Source organism: Passer montanus, unplaced genomic scaffold (assembly GCF_014805655.1).
Source record: "Passer montanus isolate IOZ18808 unplaced genomic scaffold, ASM1480565v1 scaffold26, whole genome shotgun sequence".
Taxonomy (NCBI): domain Eukaryota; kingdom Metazoa; phylum Chordata; class Aves; order Passeriformes; family Passeridae; genus Passer; species Passer montanus.
The window spans coordinates 3,582,906-3,605,664 of NW_024367261.1; the positions used below are offsets into that span (position 1 = coordinate 3,582,906).

The following is a 22,759-nucleotide window of genomic DNA, read 5'->3' on the forward strand; positions in this document are numbered from 1 at the left end:
CAAATGAGGTAAATGTGCCAGCTACGTGGGTAGAACAGTTTATAAATATAGCAGTAATAATTGCTGGTTAATTGGATCATTTCTTCATTGTTGCCCATTTTATAAATATCCTAGGGTTGGAAGGAGTAAATTTTAATTGGCAAATGTGGGGGAACTCATCCTCCTTAGAACAATCAAAAAAAAGTTCCTTGACTAATAATCAGGCAAAGTGAAGAAATATAATCTTGTTCTGCTAGACAACTGTATGCTTTTTCTTGTAATTTGGTCTGGCAGTAGGAAATTAGGTATGGAGTCTTGCTTTGGAAGGGCTCTGGAGCCCCTGTTAATAACCTCACCAAATTGGGAGCAGTCACTCTCCAGAGCAAAAGAGCTGTAGTTCTTGAAAAATATTAGCACTCAGAAATGTTACCTGTTAATAACCTCCCTAGCTACACCCCGCCTTGCCACCCTGCTCCTCTCTGCTGTGCCGTGGGAAGGCAGCTCCTGCAGACCATGAGGCTCTGCTGTATCCTGGGTCAGCAGACAGGTTGGTCCAGGTGCTGCTGTTCAGGAAGCACTTCGGTTTGATTGTACATATCTTTTTCTGATGGCTATTTGTGAGCTAAAAAGCATCACCTTTATCTTCTCAGGACAAGGAAGAGGAATGTCCTACTTCAGACGCAAAGCATTCCTGGTTTCCTACAGGGCCATAATCTCTGTATAGATTTAGCAGCCCACAAACAGGCAGTGCATAGTAGAGAAGTTCAGCAAAAGATAGTTTTTGTTTCATGTATCTTAACAGTTTTAAAAACCAATTATTAGAATTGTGGCTTTTATGATACTTTTATTCACCATAACTTGAATGTTTGAATAGCATATGAAATACTCCAATTTTAATGATAAGCATATCTCATTTTCTTTCAGAGATCATTAAATAGGAAAAAATTGACTCCAACTGAATTCAGCAATAAAGAAAACTCTGAATCGAGCACTGAACATGATAAAGAAAACTCATTTATCAAAACTGTACCAAGAAGAGTTAAAATATTTGATGGAGGGCAAGTATTGTACTTTGTATACTAGATATCATTGGGAAGATATTTTTCCCTAGATTCTAGACTTTGCAGAGATGTTGCTTCCTGATTGATTTATTTTAAACAACAGTTCCCATATTGTGGTCTGTGGATGTTGGTTTATGTTTCCAAGAAAAATGGAAAGTCATCAGTAGCATGGAGCCATGAGAGTTATGAGAAGGGGTAATAAAATAAAGAACAGTAGGCTGTGCGATTCATTTTTTTTTTTCTGGGGAATGAGCATTAATCAGTGCTAAGGGCAGCTAGATACAGCCAGAGATGTAAATTCTGTTCCTGTGTTTCTCTTACATGATAAATAATACCGATTCTGCAGCAAGGTTGTATAACTGTAGCTGGAGAGGAAATAGTCCAGGGGCTAAGCAGCAGCCTGCAGTGCTGTCTCTGTCTGGCAGCTTGCTGTGGCATACAGAGGCTGGAGAGCTCTGATTTGAAAAGTGCCATGGAAATATTTACTGAGAGCCCTCCTCCCTGCACCATAATACTTTAAACCTGTTGCCTGATGTAAGTATCTGTTGCTTTGGCTACAGTGTTACACTATGTACAACATCTTATAAAACGGATTTTTAGATAGAAAAGTGCCAGTGACACCTGTAAAATTTTGTAGCACCAATAGTGCATGTTTGATTAGTCACAATAGTCAGCTGTAGGGCTTTAGTTACTGGTTCCCAATTTGACTCTAGTCTAGGCCAGCAGTTAAATCATTACCAGCTGCCCAGGTAAAATATTGTTGTGTCTCTGCTTAGATGCAGACATTGCAAGGACCAGGTCACAAAAGCTTAACACAACATTTGGCATCCTTGAGTGGAAATATGAAGGGCATAATTGAATCCGAATGAATTTTTCTACCTAGAGACAGTCCCCATAGGCTGAGTCCAGAGGACATTGATAGGGAATTTTAAAGATTTTCTCATCATTGTAAGTAATGTTACTCCTTTTTCTGCACAAGGCAGAGCCTCAAAGATGCTCTTTTAAAGCTCCTTCATGGTGCTCAAACCTGCTTCCAAGAATTGACACCTTTAAAAGATACGTTCCTGTGTTGCTAAGAGGAAATTTGAAATCTTTAAATGTATCAACAGTATCTTTATTTAAAAATATTAGCTGCTATTCCTAAACAGGTCTATGACTAGTTAGTGATAAATATAGATATGAATTTAACAAATACATGCAGGAGTGAGCAAAGAGCGTGATTGGTTTTGTCAGTCATAGATTTTCATCTAATGTGTTATTTTAAAAATTCTGGTAGATGAGGGTTTCTAGCTGGACTCATTTTCCCATTACAACTAATTGTCTTACACTTATGGTACTGTTACTAGGTACAAGTCAAACGAAGACTATGTGTACGTGAGAGGGAGAGGGAGAGGGAAGTATATCTGTGAGGAGTGTGGAATACGTTGCAAGAAGCCCAGCATGCTGAAGAAGCACATTCGCACACACACCGATGTCCGTCCTTACCACTGCAATTACTGCAACTTTTCCTTCAAAACTAAAGGTAAGGCTACTTTACTGGGTATGTTTTTCCCTTTTTTCTTTCTACTTCAAAGTACAATTCTTTTCTTCTCTCAGTTGGCTGTTCATGAGCTAAAGAGGTTCCCTCTCTGTGGCATTTTATTATCTAATGTTTCAAATATTTTAATTTATTTCCTGCTTTTCCTTTGTCTTCTGTATATTTATTCATATGATCACATCTTCATATGAACGAACTGTCTGGCATACACAGTGGGTGAGAAATTGGAGTGGAAGAGGGAAATCATGGGAATATGATGAAAGTTAGGTGAAGACAAGTGAGATGGTTAGCTGCTCATCCTAGACAGAGATGGGACACAGAATCTTAAATCCCTTACAGTGTCTTTTGGAGGTAGGAGATGGACATATATTGTACTCGTATTGGCACTCAACCAATTGCTCTAGTAAAGAAATTGGCCTCTAATAAATTACTATATTGAATTTATTTTTTTTTAGCCTTGAAGAACAAAGGTTTGCTTTCCACTTGACCTTCTAAGACCCAGAGTTGGATGTCTACTTTTTAAAGCCTGTTTACAACTTTAGATACTTTAGTGTATCCCAGTTTATGCAGCCAATATATTAAACAGTGGTACTCCAGGACTCAAGTGAAACAGACAGGAGAAGTTCACAGCCAAAATAATTTCAGAAGAAAAAAAAACAGTAAAATTTTTCTTGGCTTTGAACATCATTTAGCAGCAATTTCCCCCTAAGCTGTAACCTCAGGAACATTTGTGTTTTTAGTGGGTTTGAGACTATGCAGCGGTTGGGTGGAAAACTTCCAAGAAGTAATGCAGTGCTGCACAAAGTGGGATGAATAGGCTTCAGATGTGTCAAAACTCATCACTGCATCCTGACAGGCTGGGTCATCATATTGCCTTTATGATGAAATGCTGGAGTGCAGTCCCAGTAAATTCTCATTATGTTTTTTGCAGAGGAGGGGTGCTGGCCAAGTTCAAGTAATTAAGTTCTGCCTGTGTAAAGATCTCCCTGGTTTCAGTCGTAGCAGATACTTGTATTCACATCCTCTTCTGCATTTGCTGTGCCTGGCTTGTGCTGGCAGTCAGGTGACACAGTTTGCTGTTTGGTAAGACACTCTTCATGACAGGACAGTGTAATCAGCAGCTTCATGAAGTGTGCAAAGACTGGAAAATTTGCTATTTGTGAGTCAATATATTTGCAACAATTTCAACATTTGGGATGAGTTACTCCCCTTCATTTCAAAGCAGAAATAATGTACTCCATAACCATAGAAGAGTCAGCATTACACTTTAATTTTTCCTATTTAAATACATCAAAAAACCATTTTTTTGTGAAGTTCAAGGTGGGCAGTTACTTCTAGTAACATGCATTTCATCATTTATAGATCTGAGCCACTCAGCCATTTCTTGACATTTACCATATTTTCTTTCTAAAGGAGAAGGGGAGAGCAGCCTGTGGGGCCTCTCAGCTACACATTCACTTTTGAGATTCAGATCAAGTATGTTCATGCTCTGATTTTGAATAAAATTAACATGTTTGCTTAAGTTGGCATTGAAAGTGTTTACACTAAAAATAGAATTCATCAAATACTGGAAGAGCTACAAGATACAAATTTCAGTTTCACATGATAGTTTTCTGTCAACATGACTTTGAAGACTGAATCACCCCTTTTTATACTTTGCCATAAACAAAGGAGGGATCTCTTACACCAGTACAAAATACATAATCATTTAGAATTTCCATCCTCTTCTATTTTATCTCAATAAAAACTTCCTCAATTTAGACAGCAAGTTGGTAGCACTCAGGATAGTGAATCTGCTGCAGCCCTTGACAGCTTGCATCGAGGGACAAGGTTCGAGCAAGTGAGAAATCAAATTATAAGGTTGTTATAAATTACCTGAAGAAGAGATGGACACGTTGAGCATGTATTTGTAGACATTTGTGTACTCACAAAGCACATAATTTTTTTTTTCCTTAAGGAAATTTAACAAAGCATATGAAGTCAAAGGCACATAGCAAGAAATGCATGGATTTGGGAGTCTCAGTAGGCTTAATAGATGACCAGGATGGAGAAGAAGAATTTGGTAAGGAATTAAAGTCTTCTTTCTTTATTGAATTATTGTGTCTATTTTGTCATCTCAGGTTCTTACCCTTTCTTTTCCAAAGCTTTTTAATTCTTGTACAGGGAAAAGATAGAGAGATAAAAATCTTAAGAGCTAGACCAAGGGAGCCAGAAACACTGGAAAAACTTTCACTGAAAGAAATGACAAGCATATGCTAAGGAAAAATTGCTGCTGAATTTTTCACAAAGTGTTATGCAGTTTAACTTTATCACTTTCACAGATAAATATGACAAGATTGAAAATACCAGAAAAACATCTGTTTGCCTAGAAAAAATGCAGTCAAGTGTAGTGCTTCTTTGAAAATAGTTGTGCATGAAATGGTCCAAGTTTTGGGATACATATTTCATAGAAATTAAATCGCTAACATGCCACACAAATCACAAATATGTTGCTGAGTGCTTTGCAAGGAGGTTGATCTTCTTCAAGCATAGAATTCTGTCCTCCTTCACAAATAATTGGGATAAATCTGCAGATAGAGAACATCCAGAAATGAAAAACATTATTCATCTTGACCTGTTCTACTTCTTCATTAGTGATGAGAATGTTTTCAGAAAGAATGTATTTGCTAAAAAACTTGGAATTCTGCACTTCCCACACCCCAAGAAGATTCTGCTGAAGAGATGGGATCAAGGACAGTCAAAGAGGGCTAAACCAGGTTCATGAGTGAGTTGCTTGGCATGATAAGAAAGGTGTGCCTGCAGCAGAGCCAGTGAGCTGGAGAACAGGATTGTGCATTGGGACTGTTTGGGATCTCGGCATGTCTCAGTGCAGTGATGGCATTTTTCCCTTCCTCGCCTTCCTCTGTGGGGAGATGAGTCGTGTTGCTTTGCCTTGATGTATTTTTCTCCCTCCAGTGGAATCGTTTATTAGATTGTGTGAGGCTTGGAGAAAAGATAGCAGTGGGGGTCTTTATTTAAGCTATAAGGGAAAAGAAAGATGAATGCACTTGCTTCCATATGACAACCTCTGGCAGAATAAGCGAATCATCTTGAATCTAATTCTAAATAATGCTGGGAATATGACTCAGCTGCTGTGATTCAGTAGTGCACTAGGTAGAAGGAAACCTGTGTTTTTCCCATTTTTGGCCTTCTTCAAGGTAGTCTTTTTCGTAAGCAAAAAAAATGTCTCCCTTCACAATTTGAGGTACCAGATAAATAACACAGAAGATAAGCAGAAGGACAAATTACTGTATTTTTCTTACAGAGGAACAATTTTTATTAATATTTTCAGTCTTCATTTGACAGAGAAATTGTCACTTTTTAAAGCAATGCTCTGTAGCATTTGACATTTTTGTGAGTTCTGTAAACTACAGGTGAACAGATATTTCCATTTTCTAGGAACTGAAAACATTTTATTGATTGATAAATTGATAATCCAAATTGCATGTATCAAAAGTTGCATTTGTGATTATTAATGCAATGAGAAATGTTTCAAATGTTAACTAAGTTTTCAGTAACATAGGGTCGAAGGAAGCCACTTCAAACATTTGTTGAAAGAATGCTTTCCTTTGACTTCAAGACTATTCGATTGAGAAAGAGAGGCTTTCCCTTTTTACATGTCATGTACCGGCATGTTTGACACAGCATAAGTATATTATATATGCCCTGAAATATGTTCTTTGCTCAGCACAGTAATTACTTAATAAATGAAATACTCTATTCTGGAAAAAGAAAACACGGACATTCTACAGGATTTGCTACATAATCCTTGAAATTCTTCATGGAATTTAATTTTATGGCTACAATGCCTATTTTGTTTTTCCCCAAAATAGAGGATGTAACACTTCTTTCTTTAACTGGAGCCCCAAACCAAAAAAACAACTTGGTGATAAAACCCTACCTTTTCCAAAGGATCTGGCTCAGGTGCCCATAGCAAAAGCAGCAGTGCAGCACAAAGTTCAGCACTAGAAACCTATCCAGGGATCAGGGTAATTAAACCTCTGATAAAGGTGCATTTGCTGCAGCCAAACCAGTCTGGCTTCTCCAGTTGCTGCAGAGCACAGGGCATTTACAATTATCCATGGAAATTCAGCGAGCAACCCTACACTTCACAAATGTGATTTTATCCTTCTGCTTGCCTGGCTAGCCATGAAGGGTTTTCTCATAGTAATTCAGAATCTTTTTTTGTCAGCCTATTTTTAAGGCAGAATCAGGAGGAGAAAGAAAGTGTGATGTATTTGCATACGTGTTTTGTGTAGTGTGGTTCAGTTTCCCTCTCTGAAATCCTGAACATGCTAATTTTAGGCAGCGTTTGAATCACCTTCAACCACCTCTTTGGCTGCCCTTTCCCCAGGGCAGAGGAGCAGAGCTCACACTGGGGCCAGCACCCCTTGTGCCAGGTCTGGGCTCCAGGGAGAGCCCTGGCAGCAGCACGTCACCACAAAGGACAGTGTGATGGGCTGTGGGTACTGAGCTGCACTTGTGGTGTTACATCTTTGGCCCTTCCACCCCTCCTCCCTCTGGCATGTATTGCTGGCACAGTTATGCCACATATGCTTCAGATGTTCTAAAAACCAATGTCTTCAAATGCTTAAATGTTTGGGGTTTGGTTGTTCTGTCTCTTAGAGAGTGGTCTGTCTATTCCCATCGCTTTCCTCAGCTGGAAGGCAACGTGAGAAGCAGTAGAGGAAGGTGCAGAAAATCTGATAAGAAATAATTATGACCTCAGAAAAAAAACTTCTTCCTGAAGACTGTGTGAAATTGGCCTGTTTCCTGACCTGTAGAATGTCTGTCTGTCTATCTGTCTGTCTCCACCTAATTCATTATCTGAACATTTGGAATACTGATTATTCTTATGGTAATAGAAATGTCTGCACCTTTGCTTAAAATAACTAAGCTGTATATCTTCCACTAGAATTCCACTTTGAATTAGAGAATTTACCCAGAAATTTAAGAAAGGCACCAAAGGAATTTGCTGGTTCCAGTCTTTTGTAGCTTTTTTTGTAAAGTCTGGGTAATCACAGTTATTTGAACATACAATTTTTTAGATTCATATGAGAAGCCAGCTGTGACTGACAGCAGTACAGATTAAATGGATGCAAACTGAACCAGAAGTGCAAACTCATGCACAATCCTGAGCAGAGGCAGACACAGACACACATGGAGTCTGTTTTTTCAGTAATCTGAGAAGCTGAAATTTTGTTGTGCTGTGGTGTCTCAGGAAAAAAGAAAGATGCTCTCTAGCTGTCGGAGACTGTATGTAATCAGAGCTTTTAACATAGCATTCTTTGTATTTGGACTTGTCATCATTTGGGTATTAGTAAATACTTTCTGGCCTGGGTTTTTGTATTCAAAACTATTCCCTCATCCATTTATCTTTCATCTTCTGCTCTGTGGAATGTTCTTGTCACCAAAATACAGGGTTACAATGTGAGGAATGTTAATATCTGAATTAAATTGTCAGAGGAGGTGAACTGTTTAGTGTGACAGACTGCAACTGGGGATGTCCTCTTTGGGCCTGCTCACACAACATTTTGCTGTCTAGTCTTAAAAACAACAATAATATGTGTTCAAATTACAACAGTTAAAAACTTTGAACTTGTAATAATCTAATCTGTGAATGGTATGGTATGTCTGAATAAACTTGCACAAGAGAATTTCTTGATAATGAAATCAGCAGATGGGCAGAACATTTAAGGTGTTTCTGTGCAGAAACTCCCAAAATATTCATTACTTTACCAGTAAAAAGACCTAATTGTAAGTTTCAGATATGTATTTATAGATATCTACACACACACACATTAAGAAAATACCTTCATCTTCTGCAGTATTATTACCACCGTTCTAAGTTAATTAGCTATATGTTACAGTAGATTTTAAGTGAGTTTCAATGGCTCTTCATTGGCTTAATCATGACTCAGTTTTCATTGAATCTGCATTTAAGAAGTGAAAATAAATTAAAATCCTTGCAATAATATCCTCCTTTTACAAAGAGAATGGAAGGCTGGTTCTGTGTCATTTGCAATAATTTTAAATTTTTTTTTCTTAATATTAGTGTCTGTTTACAAATGTACGAATTACTTAAGAAGGTTTAGGTGTAAATAATCTCTTTAAGTAGAAGTTGCTCTTACTTTTTGGTGTAGTTTCACTTCATTACTTTCTGTCATCTTAGGAATAAAAGTCAAAAGCCCACAGATTTTCTTCTTCTCGTTTCTGAGGAGCCCTGGTGATCACCAGTCTGAAGTTAACCCAGTAGATGTCACTGTGAGTCCTATTAGAGGGTGATGAGCAGTGGACAGTAGCTGAAGCCAGACTGAAATCAGATAATTGAAGCCTATGAGCAGGCCTAGAATAGGAGGACAGCAGGGTTGGGTATAGATGCTGCCGTTGTTTAACTGTATCTTGTTTACTGCTCTTCAAATTTATGTGAGTGGTTGTGGAAGGATCTATTGCAAGTCTAATACAATGGGTGAAAGGCAAGTCTGAGATGTAATTGTTTAGAAGAATGAAGTGAACTAATGATATACAGACCTCACTTTCAATTTATGACCATATAATGACATGCTGAAAACTACTTCTGCCTTTCTTGCTATACTCAACATTTTTTCGTGAGTTTGATGGAGAATATATAGAATATAGAATGGATGCTTTATTTTTAAATGCTTTTATGTAAATGCCAATCCATAACCTGAAGACACTTCAAGAACTTGAGACAATAAACACTGTTTTGTATTACTCAGGTGCTAAAAGCCAATACATGTAACAAATTTAGATTTAGATGCTAATAGATAGTGACTTAGTAAACTATGTCTTTAATCTGCATAAGTAGAGCTAATGGCAGTCATATAGTTATCTACATAACTGCACATTTCCTTAGGAATCTGTAAAACTGAGCAGTCCAGACTTGTATTTTCTAACTGTTCTTGTCTTCCTGCCACTGAAAGAATGAAAATGAACATTTTGCTCTTTATGTGACAATCTACTTAAATATGATTAAATTATAAGTAACTGTGACTAAGTTATAAGCTTTTGAACTTCATCACTAGATTTGGCGCAGAAATTTCTGAATCTGTAGCAGGTCCTCAGTAAGTCAGGTCATGTGGCAATGATACTGCAATTAAAATTAAAAGCTGTAAGTTGAGATTCTGAAGAACCTTTATTTTAGTACTTTGCAGTATGATGATAATTAGATGGCTGTTGTTAAAACCATGTACAGTAAGGATTCCTATAGGAAAAACTTCTAATAAAATAAAAAACTTCAAAGTACATAAGGAGACATATTTCAGTTGCCTAATTCATAGCATCCCAGCTGGAAATAGCAGTATGTGGACTTACCAGCCCCAGACACTTTACAAATGGACAAGTTAGGATGCTGATAATTCCAGCTAATGCTATTGTGCTAAAGAACTTGGAGTTCTTTCTTTTCTGCTCTGGAGTAAAATGTCACTATAACAGAGCCTTGTCCAACAAGCTCAGCACCAACACCACAAACACAATACAGAACTGACCAACTGAGGACTGACAGCAAAATAAATGAAGGACTAGCGTATTTTTGCCTATGATTTGTAGACACTTCAATATGTAGGATAAAAAATTCAGTTTTCTTAAAAATAATTGTAGCTGGCATGTGAACAAAATCCTCAGTCAAAAGTTTTGTCCATGTTTCTATTAAGCCTTTACTTCCAGCTGTTCCTAATTTCTGCAGAGTTCAGGTCTGTAAAATTCACTTACTCCTGTGAAGTCCAGGAAGAAGAAAGTGCCTTTCTAAGAATTTAAAAGAAAAGATTGCAGCAGTTGACAGAGGATGAAAGGCATCACCTACTCTTCCAAAAAGACTTTGTAAAAAATTGAGGCTGTCTTGAACAGTTTGTCTGTTAAAATGGTGAGAGTTGAGTTACAAATTCAAAAGAGAAGTAGCTTTCTTAAGCCTTCACTTAATAGTGTGAAACTTTTTTCCTGTTTTCTTTTTTAAAAAAGAAACTGAACTTTCATGCCAAAAGCCATTTCTCCATATGGTAGGAGCCTTTAAATTTATGATACATCCTTCATTTGAAAATACCGTACACCATTTTACAACCTCATACAAAGTTAAACAGAGAAGTAATTTTGTTCCCACTGGAAATTGAGTCAGTTCTAGTTATAGATATGTATATATATATATGTATGTATGTATCAGCTACATAAGCATATGGTTATAATTGTGCATAGTTCAAGATAGGAAGCAAAGAATTAATTTTTCCCCAATTAAAACTGCCAGGGAACTTTAGTAGGCAGTGTACAACTACCAGAATGGGACTGGGGCCAATAATGCTTAGTTAAAAAGACACTGCTTGGAAGAGAATCTTCCACCACAAAGAGGGGTCACAGCCTCAGCCCGATGCCTCCTTCAGAGGAGACCCATAACTCTGCCTGGGTCTTCTACTGCTTAAAACTCCAGCACTGGGTCCTCTTGAGCTCCACAGCGATGCTTAGTGAGATCACTGATTGGAAAAGCCTGGGCACCTCTTGTTTCAGCAAATATGCATGCAGGTATAAAAGCCAGAGCACAGCATTCCTTTGTGCATTGCCAGAACAAGCAAGTCAGGAATCTTATTTTTTACTCATCTGATGTTGCAAAGCAGTGTGGGAGTAAGGGAACCACATTCATTGCTGTCACCTCGCCTACACTGCAGGCTCTGGCTCCAGGTAAAACCACACTCAAATAGAAGCTGGCAAATGCACAAAGGGTGGAGGTAAACAGGGAAACAATAGAGGGAAAGGATATCCCATGGAGTCCTGCATGTGAGGAATCTGTGTTCCATACAGTTTCCCTTTCTCTTTCCATAGCTTTGTTGTAGAATGTTGGGATGTATGCAGGAAGTTCCTACATAAGCAGCATTTGCTGGTAAATCCAGTAGCATTTTTAAATGTTGATTTGAAAGAAGATAGTTTCTTCTAAATCATTGTTTGCACATATGTTTTCCTTGATTTACAAATGCATCAAGTCAGTCTAATCACTTAGGTAATTCTTCCTGCCAGTAGAAACAGTCATTCATAATTGACATCAGCTTGCATAGAAAATGTGATTCATGTGGAGAGCGGGAGAAGAAAATACAAGAATCAGTAGGATTCCATAGTTATGTGACATTGGTCAAGAAACTGAATTTAAGAGGGAGTCCAGAGTGAATTCCAAGGCTTTGCAATGTGCCCTGCCTTATTTAAAGAGTTGCAAGAAACCTGTAGATCACCCTTGAGGTGTGACACATGGAGAAGTCTTCAATATCTGTTACAGAGGCATTGAGGAAATCACAGAATATTCTGAGTTGAAGTGACCCACAAGGATCATTGCAGTCCAGCTCTTAGTCCTGCACAGCACCATCCCCAAGAGTCACACCATGTGCTCAAGAGCACTGTCCAAATGCTTCTTGTACTCTGTCAGGCTTGGTGCTGTGACCACTGCCCTGGGGAGCCTGTTCCAGTGCCCAACCGCCCTCTGGGTGAAGAACCTTTCTCTAATATCCAACCTGTCCCTTCCCTGACCCAACTTCAGGCCATTCCCTTGCGTCCTGTCACTGGTCACCAGAGGGAAGTGTCTGTGCCTCCTCTTTTCCTCACAAGGAAGTTGTAGCCTGCGATGAAGTCTCCCTTCAGTCTCCTCAAGTCTGAATAGACCAAGTGACCTCAGTCTCTCCTTGTAAGGCTTCTCTTCAAGGCCCTTCACCATCTTTGTTACCCTCCTTTGGATGCTTTCTAACAGCTTGACATCTTTTTCATATTGCGGCACCCAAAACTGCCCCCAGCTCTGGAGGTGAGGCTGCCCCAGGGCAGAGCAGAGCAGGACAATCCCCTCCCTTGCCCGCTGGCCATGCTGTGCCTGATGCCCCCAGGACAGGGTTGGCCCTCCTGGCTGCCAGGGCACTGCTGGCTCACGTTCAGCTTGCCATCGACCAGGACCCCCAGGTCCCTTTCCATGGGGCTGCATTCCAGCCTCTCATTCCCCTGTCTGTCTGTACACCCAGGGTTGTCCCATCCCAGGTGCAGAATCTGTCACCTTCCCTTGTTGAATTTCAAAAGTTGGGGGTTTCCCATCTCTAATCTGTCACAGTCTCTCTGCAGGGCCTCTCTGCCTTCAAGGGAGTCAACAGCTCCTCTCAGTTTTGTATCCGTTTTGCTCAGTGTCCTTTCCAGTCCTGCATCCAAGTCATTTATGAATATTTTGAAGAGCACAGGGCCAAGGATGGGACCCTGTGGAACCCCACTAGTCTGATGTCACCCCCTTCACTGTAACCCTTTGTGCCTGACCCGTGAGCCATTTGTTCACCCACCACATGATGTATAGTTTGTCCAGCTGTGAGCTGGAAATTTTATCCAAGAGGATTCTGTGAGAGACACTATCAAAATCTTTACTGAAATCCAGAAAGGTTACATCAACTGGCTTCCCTTGGTCAACTGCACGGGTTACCTTGTTGTGCAAGGAAATCAGGTTTGATAAGCAAGACTCTCCTCCCATGAAGCTGTGCTGGCTGTGACCAGTGGCTGTGTGGTCCACCAGATGTTTTCCAATGCCTCCCGGCATAGTCCTCTCCATAATATTACCAGGCACAGAAATTAGACTGTCTGGTCAGTAGTTTCTGGTGTCCTCTTTCTTGTCCTTCTTGAAAACTGGGACAATGTTAGCCAGCTTCCAGTCAGCAAGGACCTCTCCAGATTACCAGGACCACTCAAAAATCACGAGAGGCCTTGCAATGACATCGGCAGCTCTTTAAGTATTCTCAGATGAATCCCATCAGACCCCATAGACTTCAGGCATCCAGCTGGAGCAGCAGTTCCCACACAACATCAGAGTCGACCAGGAGTTTATCATTCTCACAGCCATGGTTCTCCAGCTCAGGGCACTGGCACCTCCTAGCTTGTCATTGGTATTGAAGGCAGAAGTAGTTGTTTCCATTCAGAAATCAAACATATATAGATGTTCTAACATTTTAGATATGTTTGCTTTGCAAGTTACTGAAAAAACACTGTTTATATGAAGAATAGAAATGACAGAATTATAGAGAAAAAATACCAAAAACGTTTAGTCAGTCCGCATGTTATTGTTAATAATATCTTTAACAATCGTACTTGCCATAATTTTGGAATGGAAGTTAATAAATTAATTTTTCCACTAAAATATATTTTCTATTTTTAACAGCTTTGTCTGTGGATGAGAATTATAAATTAAGACTATTTAAAATTCTGATAAATATTTTTGTTAGGATCATTCCAATGGCCTGCAGGATTTGGGGTATTTTTAATAACATATCTGACATGTTCACATCTGCTGTAGTAAATGTAGGAAATTTAGTTTCTGTATTTAGCTAGTGTACAAATTATTGTGTAGGCAAAGAGGGGGAATGTCCTGACAGAGGGATTTTTTCAGAGAAGCTATTAGTTCCCAATTGCATTGCTTATTTGAAACCATAAAGGCTTATAATGGTGGATAACTTACTGAAAGGTAGCTCAGTTAAACCCATTTATTTTATCCGGAGTTCAAAATGTTTGTTTTGGTTTTGGTAACTTAGCAGCCTAAAGTATAGGCAGTATATTCAAATTCTTTTAAGGTTCTGATTTTTTCCAGAATTGTTCATTTTGATGGCAAGTTGCTGTGTAGATTTCCATAGAACAGCATCTCTGAGATTTTACCTAACCAAACATCTTTGGTTTTACAGAGCCAAATGATTTTTATGCAGATATGTTTTTTTGGACAGCTCAAGAGACAGACCTTTAATCAAATACAAAATATTAATGTATTCAAAGCATTTTGTCTTTTATAAAATATGATCCCAGACAGTCTGGCTTGGAATCAGACATAGCAGATGGGATTTTCTGTCGCTTTACTAAAGACGACTCTCTTTCCAAGTTAGATACAAAAGAAGGTGAAAAGCTGCAGTATAACTGTATTATGTAGACAAATTTACCCCTAGATGGAGGTTTGGCTGTGAGGAGGGCTTCTTTATGCAAACAAAGATTCATAGGTAAGTTTTGAGACAATTAATGCTTTCTTGGCTCCTAGGACATCTCAGGTAATTTTTTAATAAACCCTTCGAAACATGAAGTGAAGAAATCTAGTAGGGTCTAATTTTGGTCTCTTTTGCCTGTCAACAAGACAGATTCTTGACTAACAGCCTCCAGTCTTTCTGTTTGCATCCTTCAACAACCTTTGCAGCCATGATTCATATTAGGTACAAGGACACCCACTTATGAGTCAGAACCAGCCAGAGAATATCCCACTGCTAAGGCTGACAGACCAGCCCCACGTGTCAGCACTGGGAACCTAATGAACCGGGAATCTGCTTGCTTGCTCCCTGACCAGAGAAGTGAAGAGTGACTTTGAGCAAATGGTTACAAATGGCATGAAGGAAAACAGCCAAATCCAGAATGGTAAAAACAGCACAGAAGCAGAAGATGAAAGATTATGTAGCTGTACAGTTAAATATGTAAGCTGCAAAATAAAAACCAAAATTTAAGTCTTCCCTGTTGCTTTGATGCAGTGGGGTGTGAGTGGAAAATACATGTGCCATGTGGTTTTTTGGTGTTTTTAGTTGTTCTCTCCTGCTTCCTTCCCAGTCAATCCAGGGCCTTCATTGTCTTAACTTCTCATTCCACTTTTGCAGGTGAGAAGCAAAGATTTGGCTATGACCGGTCAGGATATGACGTGGAGGAGTCTGATGGTGGCGATGAAGATGAAAATGACAATGAGGACGATGATGAAGACAGCCAGGCTGAGTCAGTGCTCTCCACAACGCCCTCGGTGACGGCCAGCCCCCAGCACCACCCCTCTCGCCACGGCCTGCAGGATGCCGCCAGCACCGACGACGACATCAGGCTCCCAGACTGCTTCACTGGGGCTCACACGGACTCCATGGATGGTCTCCCAAAAGCGCTGCTGACTAAGATGACTGTCCTTAGCACAGTGCAGTCGGTCAGCAGGACCTCCAGGTCGCCAGCAGAGTCCACCCATCAGGAAGCACATGAGGACAAAGCCCAGGAGAGAGGAGTGGGTCCCTGCAGCGCTGATGCGGCACTGACGGACATTGCTCCTGCGTCTCCGGGTCGCCAGATGTCTGTGGATTACCCTGATCCAGATACAGCCTTGGGCCACTCCTTAATATCAACTGCAGCTCTTACAAAGGTAGGAATGTCTAAAACCAGGGAGGGAGTGGGTTTTTAAGTCCTCCTTCTAAAAATATCTTCTTGGAGATTTTTCAAAGAAAAAAGCCTTTCTGTTCATTCTTAGAATTCTTGGTGATGAGTTAAAATTAGTCCAAGCAGAAATATATAAGACTGTAGACACAAGGATTTGTAGGAGCATTGCTTTTCAAATTCTTAAATTTGATTGTATTCTTCCTGAAAGGTTTAATTGTAATATGGTAATTTCAGCTGATGTTTGGAGCTGGTAGATTGTATTACAAATCAGAAGGAAATAACAAATACGTGGAATGAACATATGGTGGTAGTTATGTTTTCAGGGGAGAGTGATAGAATTCAGCAATCATTTCAGAAATGAAACTCAGAAATATGATGATACAATCATTGGTAATTCCAAAGGGAAATTAATCTAGTCTCAAAGTTTTTTGCCTTATCACTAAAAAAATGGTGCAATTGTTTATCTATCCTCCAAATATGCTTAATAGTAGAATTATAAAGAGCACCAGATGTTCAAGGAAACTAGGAGATTGCCCTTCCACAATAACAAAAGGAGAGATGAACACAGGACTGAGACCTGAGTTCCCAGTGCTCTCAGCTTTTGTCCAAGCTGAAAGAAGATTTTGTCAGAAAAGGATGTTTTTGCCCATGCACGTGTTAGACATGTGGATTTTCAAAGCAGTGTAGAAAGATGAAGTCAGTGTCTGTGCAGATCTGTGGGAGCGATCAGTAATTTTGGCAACTTTTTTTTTTTAACTGTGCCCATGAAATCATAGAGGGAGGTGGCAGATGCTGAGCTTTTTTCAAATTCAGCAATGGCTTTAATGGACTGTGAAGGGGATGGTACAAGTCACTTACCAGAGTGACCCTAAAGATATCTTTTGGAATTTTTAATTCTTGCTACAGACCATGAAGGCATTCGAGCTTTTCAGAGCAATGCTCAAAAAAATGAGATGCACAACAGTTTAATTAAAGGGGTAATCAAAGCACTGCCTTCTCCATGATGAGTGCAATATTTAGAAAAATAATATAGAACCAATTAATCATTTAGGTTGGAAAAAAATCTTGAGATTATCCAGTCCAAGCCTAAACCTAACTACATGCAGTTACTGAAAAAAATTGCAGAAAATTTTCAAAAGCATAAAAAGTAAAAATTTCAATCTGTTTTAAGTACTTAGTGGTTTTTTTCCCTTGAAAATTTACACTACTAGATTTATTTTTTACACAGTTTAAGATAGCAAACTGTTGACCTGAAGAAACAGTAAAAATTATTGCTGCATTATATTGTTTGACACAGGTTCATCCCTGCTTGTAGGAACTGTGAGTTCATGTGGCAAATGTAAATTGGAGTGAGTTTGTAGTGTGACAGAGAATAAAATTAAGTGGTCTCTGATCGCTGTATATGGCTGCCATAAAATAGGAAGGGTCCCATTACAGGGTCCTAGTATTTGGAGTTCAGGTTCCATTGTTGCCAATGGATAACAGAAGGACATTTAACTGAGTGTACTCCCTCATTAAATAGAACCACTGAAGCCTCCCGTAAATATTCATGCAATTTAAAATGTTGAACGGTATTCACTTATATAGCTCTAATAATTTTCTACATTGATATATTTTCTAAAAAAAGAAGGCATGTAAGTAATACAAGCAATTCCTTTCCAGATTTTCTTTTCCTTTCCTAGACCAAAAGAAGCATTGGCCTTGTGTCTCCACAGTCTGTATTAATCTACAGTCTGTACCCATTATGAATGGCTGTGAATCCCAGTTCTTGCACTCAAGAAAAGGAGTCAACATAGCTCAGGAAGGCTGTTGTACATTCCTACAAAAGCATCCATACCAGTTTATTGGGATCTCTTGTGAGGTGTCAGTTCTGAGAAAGATGTTGACTTCTTTCTCACACCCATCTCACACCCATTTAGACAGGACGGCACTGCATAGCCAGTTAATCATATTCTCACTTTGCCAATATGTTTTCTACAAGCAGATTTCTAAAGCATTTCCGTCTGGTTTTGAGGTTTTTTGCCTGCTCTAGAGAATTTTTGAGAGTTAGGATTGTAAAAACTAAGTAAGGTTGCACCAACGTGTGTGTGTATGTGATGAATGTGCCAAAAACAAAAAGATAACCATGAGATCAGAATTGCACTTTCAGACTACTCATTTTAGGAGGTTCTAGGAAAGAAGTTGCAAGCTTTGGTCAGTAACAGGCTGTAGGAGAAGATAGGGAGGATAAAAATAGTATTATAAATCCAGGTGTGATTTAAATCCAAATAAATCACAGTGAGCTGTGGCAGCAATGGGATGTGGATCCCATATCTCACTCCAGTATCCACCTACCACCTCCACCTCAGCAGCAGCTGTAGTTGTCAGCCATCTCCTGTCATTGCATACCCCGTCTGTCACATTAGAACCACCTATGACAAATGTGCCGTGATGCTGCCTCTGCCTGCTGGAGGCTGTAATGCTTTCAGGAGAGGAACCCAGTGCATCAAAAATGCCAGCTTATGCTTATTTAACCTTCTTGCCTGAGGTGATTTCCACATAAAACAGTTCTCCAAAGCCGCCTCACCACTTAAAACACACGTGCAAAAGATATTCAGCAATGTTTTTGAGCACTAGTGCTTCAGAGAAATTAAGCAAGTGTAATCAGGAGAGGAAAATGCAATTAGTGGGTGAGGAAGGAGGTGGAAAAAGAAAGAAAGGAAATCAGTTCATTGTTTAAGCTGAGCACTATATACTGTGAACCATTTTGTTGTTCTTTCTTAAAAGGGAGCATGGGAAGCACTCCCAGCTCCCTCGTGTTTTCATGTTGCTGAAGAGCAGCAGTGGCTGCCACATTAACACGCCTGTGTTGTTCTCTCCCAGAGCACGCCCTCCATCAGCTCCCCGTCCTCGCTGGCAGTCCACAGCATGCCGACGACAGCGCCGTCACCCTACACCGAAATCCCAGAGGAGAAGCCGGCTGCCGAGCCGAGAGCTCCCCAGACTCACCTCTTCAGCCACCTGCCCCTGCACTCGCAGCGGCAAGCCAAGGCTCCCTACGGCATGGTGCCAGTCGGGGGCATCCAGGTGGTCCCTGCCGGCCTGGCCACCTACTCCACCTTTGTTCCCATCCAGGCGGGGCCGGTGCAGCTCACTATCCCAGCTGTGAGTGTGATTCACAGAACTACCAGCGCCCTTGGCGAGACAGGCGGCACAGCCTCCGGCACCACCACGAATCCCGTGGGAGTCGCCGAGGTGAACAGCGTGGTGCCGTGCATTCCCATCGGCCAGGTGAGCGTGCCGGGCATTCAGGGGCTCGGCACGCCCAACCTGCAGCCTCTGCCGCCGCTGGGCATGGAGACAGTGAACATCCTGGGCCTGGCAAACACCAATATCGCCCCGCAGATGCGCCCTCCGGGAATTACCCTCAACGCCGTGGGCCTCCAGGTGCTGACGGCTGGCACGGCGCCGCAGGGCACCCCCAGCCCACAGGGACCCCTTCCCGGCCTGCAGATCCTGAACATCGCCCTGCCGACCCTCATCCCCTCCGTCAGCCCCGCCAGCACCGAGGGGCACGGAGCCTCCGAGGCACCCACTGCAGGCTCCAAAGCCAGCGAGGTCCAGCTGGAGCCAGCTCCTGTCGTCTTCCCCACGGTTGAGGCCGGCCAGGCCGGCCGGGATGCTTCTCCTCAGGCAGCAGCTGGTGGCCAGCGGTACGGCGGGAAGAGCCATCCCGAGCCCACCCCACTGGCCAACCCCGCTGGTCCCGGGAAAGCTGATCCTGAAAAGACTGACCTCGCGAACCCCAGCAAGCCAAAGCGTGACCTCCCTGCCCTCCAGGTGAAGAGGGCTGCCCCGGCAGAGCCCCGCTCCAAGGTGAATCCCAGCACGTTAACCAAGTCCCCAGTCCACCGAACTGTCACCCCGGACAGACAGGTACCCAGGCCAGCCGCCCCGCCCCAGCGGCAAAACACGGTGCAGTTTAGCGATGGCAGCAGTGACGATGAGGATAGACTTGTAATAGCAACCTAGTTTTTGTTTTTCATTGTGTTTTTATTTTTAGAGTTTTTTGGGTTTTTTTTATAACACTTGCAGGTTTCTTTGCAAACCTTCCTTTCCTTAAAGCACATTTTTCTGACACAAACCCATTACTAATCTTCGTGCAATCATGAACTCTTGACCAATAATTGTTGTTTCTTGTCAGCTCCAGCCATTTTTGTACATGTTGTATAGACGATTGTGCCTTTTTGGAGTTTTATGTTTAGAAACCTGTACAGATTGTTGAATATATATATATAAAATATATATATATAAAATATGTATATTAAAACAGGTAGTTGCTTGTGTTTAGTAAGTAAACATCCTATGTCAGATAAATAAAGGATTAAATTATATGTTGCACTGTTAAATGTAAATTTTTATGGCTGTGGGACAAAGTTTCTGTGTACAGATCTAGTATGTAAAACTCCATATTTATTGTATCCATATTAGTCTTGGAAAAGGGTCTGTCCATCTTTCTTGTGTAAGACGGTAGCTTTACACTTCAAAGAGAAATACAGTATCTGTGTTACAAATATTACAGTAAAATTTTGTTTACTGACTTTACCATTGCTTATGTTGTGCCTTCTTGATGCAGTCCGTTAGCTAGAGAGGTGCTTGACTCGTTCCTTTCAGTGCCCTTCAGTGTCCTGCAGCTGGTTCAGCTTGAAAGGATCTGGTGGTGGTAAAAGCCCCTGTGGTTTCCCTTGCCATGGGAGAGAGAGGAACTCATTGGGCTTTACTTGGAGTAAAATCTTCCATTTCAAAACATCCGGCAGTTGCAGAGTGGGGAGGGAGTCCCTCAGCTTTCCGTAGAGCGAGCATCCATCCACCTCGTGTTTATTTCCTAACTAAAATTTGAAGACTTGCCTGAGGGAAAATGGCAAAAGTGTCACAATGAAATATTTTTTTATTTGTAATCTTGAACTATAAAACCACTTTTTACTGACATTAAAATGTTGTTACACAAGAAAGGAATAATTCTTTGTGTGTTAATTGCAAAATCCGCCATAGAGTTGGAAAATGCCACTGCTGTAATGAGGGTTTGGCATTACTGATTACCATCACTCTTTTAGGAGACTGCGTTTCAGGAGATCTTCATTTACAGGTAGACAAAGCCATTTTCTCCCTAAATACAAGTTTGTCTTATTCATGCAGGGAAAGAAGGGACTAGAGACCTTACACATACAGTTAATGTGCTGTTTTAGCAACAAACCTGTCATATTGGCCGTACAAAACATGGATGGATCCCGGAATAATGAAATTCAACACTCCTCTGTTTGCACATAGTGAAAACAATGAAAAATTATCACTGAATTGTTGAGGCATTCCAACTATGGCCTGACGTCTGACAAGTTACAGGGCTACACATTCCTAGAAGTTTCAAATTGACTTCGGCTTCATGTTATAATTTTTAAGTAGAGTTGGTTTCCTGCTGTGTCCTTTTATTACATTGTTACAGAAGTTTTTATAACCCCTTTAATAATCAGATTCCAGTAGGAAACTGGAAGGTGTAAATTAAAAGCACAATCACCTCTATGGAATTAACAAGGACAAACACATATAAAACAACTGGAAGAAAAGGACGGGAAGAAAGCAAATCTGGAAAAAAAAAGCGAATTTGAGCTGGGCTGCATTGTTCACAGATTAACTCCTGTATCCATCTCAAGGAAGTAATTCATACCTTGCACTGCTCATATTCAAAAGCAGCACTACCCTAGATCCATTTTTAACTTTACACTGGCTTTTGTACAATACTCACATTGTACTCATTACATTATTCCATTACGGCGTGTTGTAAAACTGTAGGCGATGTTGAATGAGCTTTATTAACTTCCAGAAAGAGCACTTCAGCACCAGAAAGCCATTTCTATTACTCGTGATTATCAGGCAATTGTACTAATCTAGCCATTAGAAACACACACACTAGAAAGGGGAAATTGCTCCTGTCTCTGACATGAACGCGCAGAGCCTCGCTGAGGGCCAGAGCACCTGGACCACCCCAAGCACTCTTAGCTCACATTGAACTTAATGAGAGTTAAGAGTCCTCTGCTCCCCACAGCATCAGACTTCAAATTTGTGTCTTACGTGCAAGCCCTGTGTGAAGTGTCACTGTGCATTTGTATGTTCTTTTTATAAGTGTAGTAGTGGTGTCAACGTGTCTTGTACCATTATCATTTTTACCTATGTGAAATTACCCCAACCAGCCAAAGCTAGAACCAAAACATGGCTGTGTTACATGTGCTTTGAGAGCCTGAAGATTTTTCTAGTTGAATCAGGTGACAGTTTGCAGTTAATGAACTCAAGAAATTTTGCATTACTTTTAGCTCCTTTGAAATGGACACCTACCAACAAACTAGAACTATGATAATTAATTTGAGCATATTTGTCTAAAGCATGACAAAAAAAATATGACAGAATCAGATACTTTGGCAGCAAAGTAAAACTGTCTCCAATATTTTGAATGCCATCACAACTTATTACCATTTTCCTGAGTTTTATAATGCAGCAGTGGGTAAGGAATTGCTGTTGCACATGCCCCTGAGTCCTGATTTTACTAAACTCCAGAGATTTACTGTATACACATCTTAAATATTTACTTGAGCAATTTGTGGTGTGCTCATATTCTGCTCAGGATTAATTCCAGGAAGGCTCCAATTTAAGAGAAAATTCAGCCTGGTGAATTGGGTGATCTGCATCTGTCTTTTCTATTCTAGGTGTTTTGAAGATGTCAAGGGCAAGAGATGGAAGCATATCTTGAGGAGTAAGAATGACATGACAACAGATATGTCATAAAGAGGAACATTAAGATGTGTCACTTGGTAAGTTCATTTTAGGACAATAGGGAGAAAGGACCAAGAGAGTGGGCACTGATTCAGCCATAAGGCCCAGAAGATGGGAGTTGCTTCTGGGGAGGTAAAGCTGCAGGTCAAGAGATCTGAGGACAAATACTGAATCATCA

At 40.5% G+C, this 22,759-nt stretch overlaps 1 protein-coding gene across 9 annotated transcripts in view; it reads left to right on the top strand.

Moving 5' to 3' along the window:
• HIVEP1 (HIVEP zinc finger 1) overlaps positions 1-20,762 on the top strand; it is a 124,354-nt gene extending 103,592 nt beyond the window's left edge. For 8 of the 9 annotated variants that reach the window (XM_039711960.1, XM_039711963.1, XM_039711962.1 and 5 more), the window contains 5 exons: positions 904-1,037; positions 2,387-2,562; positions 4,535-4,639; positions 15,249-15,766; positions 18,643-19,791. In XM_039711960.1, the coding sequence (XP_039567894.1) occupies positions 904-1,037; positions 2,387-2,562; positions 4,535-4,639; positions 15,249-15,766; positions 18,643-19,791 (2,082 nt within the window). Of the gene's footprint in view, positions 1-903; positions 1,038-2,386; positions 2,563-4,534; positions 4,640-15,248; positions 15,767-18,642 lie in introns of all 9 variants that reach the window. The other variant, XM_039711959.1, reaches the window with a different exon arrangement.
• Positions 20,763-22,759: the final 1,997 nt, after the last annotated feature.